The 6,000-nt window shown below is 35.4% G+C and overlaps 1 protein-coding gene across 2 annotated transcripts in view; it reads left to right on the forward strand.

The window, feature by feature from the left end:
• The window catches only part of DYNC1I2 (dynein cytoplasmic 1 intermediate chain 2), a 64,194-nt gene extending 58,194 nt beyond the window's left edge, over window positions 1-6,000 (forward strand). For both annotated transcript variants that reach the window (XM_072612307.1, XM_072612309.1), the window contains 3 exons: window positions 1,303-1,443; window positions 3,559-3,684; window positions 5,344-6,000. In XM_072612307.1, the coding sequence (XP_072468408.1) occupies window positions 1,303-1,443; window positions 3,559-3,684; window positions 5,344-5,457 (381 nt within the window). In that variant the 3' untranslated portion in view covers window positions 5,458-6,000. The remainder of the gene's footprint in view (window positions 1-1,302; window positions 1,444-3,558; window positions 3,685-5,343) is intronic.

Raw genomic sequence — 6,000 nt, forward strand, 5'->3', positions numbered from 1 at the left:
TAGGTCTCATTAACTCCTCTGAATTTATAATACTTATAGTTGTGTCAATCAACCTCCACCCCTGGACGTCATTTTATCATTTAGTCTTGTGTTATTCACTGTTGTTTCGCATGTTAGTCTTATCAGTCACCTAAATTATAAGTTACCTGAAGGCAGGAATGATGTCTCATATTTCAATATCCTCTATTTTATTTACTATAATACCAAGCATGTGGAAGATATTTAGTAAATATTCCAGCTAATCCTAAACATATTTGTTGAAATGAATGTTATTGGGTCAAAAAGGACCTTAGAGATCACTTAGTTCAACTCCCCTCCTTTTATAAATGAGGAAACTGAGCTCTGAAGATTAAGTTGCCCGTCCAAGTTTACAGAGCTAACAAGTGGCAGTCGTAGAACTAAAACCCAGGTGTCCTGACTCCTTAGTCCATTGCTCTTTCTGCTCTAGTTATGCTGTATCTCAGATCACTCTTATTCTCCCAAAGCTATCTGTAAGTTATTCATGAAATCTTAATTTATCTCCAAAAGGTGGCACATGATATAGTGAAATGATCATGAGATAAATGTAATGGAATATTATTATGTAGTAAAAAATCAAAAATTATGAATATGATAGAGTCTGAGAAGCTTGAGAAAACCTATTTTGTAAAACAACTTTGAGAGACTTTAGGACTCTGATCAGTTTAGAGACCAGTCAGGATTCCAGAAAAATTAATAATGTAGCTTTTCCTACTTTGGGGCAGAAAAGTGAAGAGATGTACGTTTATAGATATAGTCAATATGCTGATTTGTTTGACTTGAATATACTTTGGTTGCAAGAAAGAGCTTGGCTTATTTTGGGAGAAGGGGGAAATTGGTAGGTAATGAGTGTGATGCAAAAAAAAGATCATTAATGAAATATTAAAAACATAAGAAGGGAGCGAAAGGAAATTTGGAAGGCTATGTCCTAAAGACTCATTGGTTGATCTCCTGATGAAAAACTTAGCTACTCTGGTCTTTAGGCAGCAGAAACTCAAATCCTCCTTAACTTGGTAGGACTGGTCAAACTGGCGCAGCCATCAGGAATCCATGGTCACCTCTTCGTGGTGAGGCATCAGAAGGGCCTTAGTGGAAGCAAACAGGAGATTTTTTTAAAGTAATTCATAGCTTTATAATCTTAGTCCATAGGCACAGCTACTACCATGGGAGCATAAACCATAAGAATAGTATTTTCTGTACATTATTTTTGATAGTGTAAAATCATTTCACTACTTCTTGACTGAGATGCTTTTGCGTACGCTAAGACCAACTTTTCCGTTTCAGAATAACAAACCTTTATACTCGTTTGAAGACAATTCAGATTACGTTTATGATGTGATGTGGTCGCCCACCCACCCTGCCCTGTTTGCCTGCGTAGATGGCATGGGGAGACTGGATCTGTGGAATCTCAACAATGACACAGAGGTGAGCAACAAAATGGCAGAAATTACACTGGAAAACAGAAAATTGGAGATTTATTGAATAATTTGTGAAATTCCCTTTATCCCAAGGAATGTAAGAGGGACTGTGTGATTGCAGTTTCATCACAAAGAAGCCAAATAAGCTCCGTACTCTAAATAAAAAAGAGCCTGCTGTGAAGAACTGAGAGAAGTAATGTTGGCCAGGAACACTGGGGAATTTCCTTTTATTTCTCAAAAGGACTATCTTGTCTCTAATGCCCTGGCAAAGTCTCCATTCACAAGGCAACTGGAGTACTTTACTCTAGGAACATAGAAGTTTGATAGTTGCCAGTAGTTGCTATATGTTAACCTTATTTCTGAGTTTCTAAAGTGACTGTTAGCCTTTCTGTTAGAATTGCATATCATTCATAGACTACAGGCTAGGCCTTACTTATATTTGACTGGGAGGGAAAATGTTTTAGTGTCTTTTTCATAAGTAATTGAAAACAGTACTATTTTTTATCCCAAAATAAATAGGAAAATCACCCAAACTCCTAATTTATATGCTAGAATTTGCCATGAAATCTAACCATAAATGTGATTTCCTTTTCTTTTTTCCCCCTAAATTATAGCCATATGCAATTTACCAGCTGAAGAGAAACTTATAATTTTCTTAAGATTCTGTATTACTGTACAGTAATGAAATGATGTTGTAACATTAGCACCAAATGTTAGCATTGCCATCAACAGCAGAGCTTTTTGTGTTGTTGTCTGTACATATCCTAGTCTTCTGTGTGTTCTCATCTGTTTTCTGAGGGCCCCTCTCTATGACCAGTGATTTAACTTCTGGGTCTTTAAGTTTGATTGTTTTTGCTTCCCCAGAGCCAGAGAGTTATTTATAGGCAAGGGGACAATAATTTGGGGATTCTAGTAGTCTCTAATAATGTAGGGAATTATTGATGCCACTGCTGCTGCTAATAATCCATTTATTGAGCAGTTTATGGCTTATTAAGTACCTTCTGTATTATGAAAGTTAGTAGTGTTTTTCATTCACAGAGGAGTATAAACCATTGCTTATAATTGTACCATAGTATCCAGACTTAGGCCTGGAGAGTAGCTTAGAGGTGATCTAGTCCAAACTCCTCTTTTGTTCCTTAAGGTGAGAAAACTGAGGCCCAGAGAAATAAAGCAATTTGACTAATATTTTGAACTATTTACTTCCAAGTTTCTTAGAATAATCTTAACATTATATCCTTAGTATCTTTTACCAGATAGTTTTAGAGATAAATTTTGGGAATCATTTTAATATTTAGATCATTTGCATTATACAGTACAACCAAATTTAGACAAGTAGCACTAATTTTGTTTATTTAAACCTCAAGCCCTTAGGAAGAGAACTACAAATACTGCATTTTATTTGACATCAGATTGCTGGTTTAAGTACCTATTTTTATACAAGATTTTGAGGAAATCAAGCATTTTTCATTGTGTGATGAAGAATTCCATCATCATGTATAGATATAATAGGGGTTGGTAGTTATGGTATGCTTCATTCAGATTGGTTAAAAGGGAAGAAATTTTGTTATTCCCATTGATTGTCAGTTTCTTGGTGTCATTTGTCATGATAGCAGCCTACCCTGCTGCTTTGGTTAATTCATTGACCCCTCTGTGGAACAAAATGGAATACCACTGGAAGCCTGGAATGGTGGTTTATAGAAACTGAAGGTTATGGAGATGCAAACCACAAAAGGCACGCTTGTAGTTTAGAATTTAGACCATGGTCTTCCTAAATGGAATTTTGATTATGTGTTTTAAAATTGTCTTACTTCTTTTAAGGGGAGGGGGGCCCAATTCTTTGACCATGAAGGAAGAAATTTCCTTTAAAATTAGGTTTTAGAAGAATTTTCTATATAAAGATTTAAATAATTTTCTCAAACTACTTTCAAGGATTAGTTTAATTTCATTCATAAAACTAGTATGTATTGATAGAAACAAATGCTGGAAAAATTCTATATCTATTTTAATGTTTGTTTTCCAAAAATATAGCCATACTAAAGGAAAGAAGAGTTATACTGTTTTACATGTTTATAGAAATTCTGATGAAACTTTTAACAATGTACTGTATTTTAAATGAATTCAGGTGCCAACTGCAAGCATTTCTGTGGAGGGTAATCCTGCTCTTAATCGTGTGAGATGGACACATTCTGGGAGAGAGATTGCTGTAGGCGATTCTGAAGGACAGATAGTTATATATGACGTGGGAGAGGTATGTGGTTCGTTCTTCATAATTCTGTCACAAGTACTTGGCTTTCAGGCATTAAAGCAAAAAGTGTCTGTGAATGTGATTCTGGCATCATGGTGATGGTTTGTGCTTTTTAACGAAACTGTGATTGTGAAGACTAAACAGACTGACCAGAGAAAAGGATTTCCCAGAAGCTGGCTCATTCTGGAGTTAGTTGCATTTTCTTTTTAAATAGATAATGTGATACCACCACCACCATCCCACCTCCCAATAGAGTAAGATTTAAAAGGATTCTTTGATAATGTCTTTCATTTCTAATAACTAACTGTGCTGCAGTACCAGAAAAATTTATAAAGAATTAGAACTAAATTTTCTGGCCTCTCTGTTGATGGTCACATACAGAGATACTCTTTTTCTCATTATTGGATTCAATCAGACTAGGCAATGGTCCAACCAGAATTTTCTTCTGTTTGATTATCTCAGTGGTAACCAAAATGTTAGCACTATTATTTGGTGATTGTGTGAACTGAATTAAGAATCCAGATACTGATTTTAAAATCATCACAGTTGGCACTATAATTTGGAAAGGTAGAACGATGCTGGCAAAATTTAGTGAATGAGATGTTCTGTCTCCTTTTTCAGGTCTGTAATTATTCCATGTCTAAATTTAACAACATTGGTAGGGAAAAAAGGAGAGATTTACATTAGTATCATATTTCCTATGTTTAGGAAATAGTATAATCTGATAGGGAAATTTAAACGAATATTCAAGGTTGTCAAAAGATCTCGATTTTATTCTTGTCTTAGTAATTTGAGTCACTGAATTTTGGGAGTCATCACTAGTTCCCTCCTATATGCCCTCTCCACAATGTCCATTCTGCCCCAAACTAAACACAGTTTATTTTGGTTATTATCAGATATATCAGTTTCTCATTGAGAAGGCTGTGGCAGGGAAAGGATTAGTAGGAAAATCTGTAAGTCCCCACAGTAAAAAATTGAGGAGGCAGAATTAGGAGAGCCAGGAAAAAAGCCAAAGAAGCGAATTTTGTTAGTGTATGTGTAGTTTCTTCTTCCTTTCTCTCTTCCTTCTCTTTCCTCCCTAAACTACTTCCCATATTCCAACTCCTTTTCACTGAGGTTGAATTCAGCTAAGACTTGATCTTGTTAAGGTAATTAATGCCATATACATAATCAATAGACACCTTCCTAGCAAGCATCTTAATCTTAACTATCCAACTGCCAAACTTGTAAGGACTAAAACACACAGAATCAGCATTTTTTAATGGCCTGTAGCTTACACATCCTCCGCCTTTGCTGTTGGCTCTGTACTCTACCAAGCTTAGTCATCAGAGGGTAGAGAAGTTAGCCTAGCAAAAGAAAATCCATAAAGTGCGATGTAGGCATCATATTTACAAAGCGTCATTATTATTGTATCTCGTGCTGATAGTGATAATAGAGAAGTCGTTTCTAGCGCTGTCACAACACATTTCACAAACACCGTTCTTTTTTTCCCTGTAAATGTTGTAAGTCATTGTTATAGTCCCCGTGATTATAGAAAAGCCATTCAGGCCAATGATTATTTTTTAGTGGGAAAACTATTTGAAAACAAACAGAAATGATAGTGGATAAGATGATCTCTTAATTTCTTTCAGCATACACAAAACATTTTCTTTCTTTTAATAGCAAATCGCTGTTCCCCGCAATGATGAATGGGCTCGATTTGGGCGAACGCTGGCAGAAATTAACGCAAACCGAGCTGACGCGGAGGAGGAAGCTGCCACCCGCATACCTGCTTAAATGGTCTTTATGCTGGTAGTAGACTGGGGACTGATTCTAAGTAGAAATTAAAACTCATAGCATGCTTCTTGTCTAAAGGGAATTGAAGGGTAATCTTGTGGATTAAACTATGGACTTAAAACACGCATAGCTCTTTAATGCAAAAAATTCTTGCAGTGTCACTTTTTATATTCATATTGTTATTGGATTTGTGTAATTTTTAATACCAATGACTTTTGCAATATGCAATTTTTTTCTGAATACTTACACAGGCATATATTTGCTATATTAGTATCTTGAACTTTTTTCAACCTGTAACAGTATACAATTATTTCTGAAAGGTGTAGATTACATAAATTCCACATATTTTTCAATAATCACTTCTCCAGGTAAACACAAGATAAATTAATCTCTGACCACTAACATGTAAGAACATTGTTTACTGTTAGCCATTAAAATGCATGTACCCACTCAAGTTTCATCTTTTCTGTCCTTTTTCATAGCTGTGCTTCTTTAAAGTCGTGATAGCTATGGCTGCAAATAAAAGAATCAGTCTATGTCAAA

This window comes from Notamacropus eugenii, chromosome 5, assembly GCF_028372415.1.
Source record: "Notamacropus eugenii isolate mMacEug1 chromosome 5, mMacEug1.pri_v2, whole genome shotgun sequence".
NCBI classification, from domain to species: Eukaryota; Metazoa; Chordata; class Mammalia; order Diprotodontia; family Macropodidae; genus Notamacropus; species Notamacropus eugenii.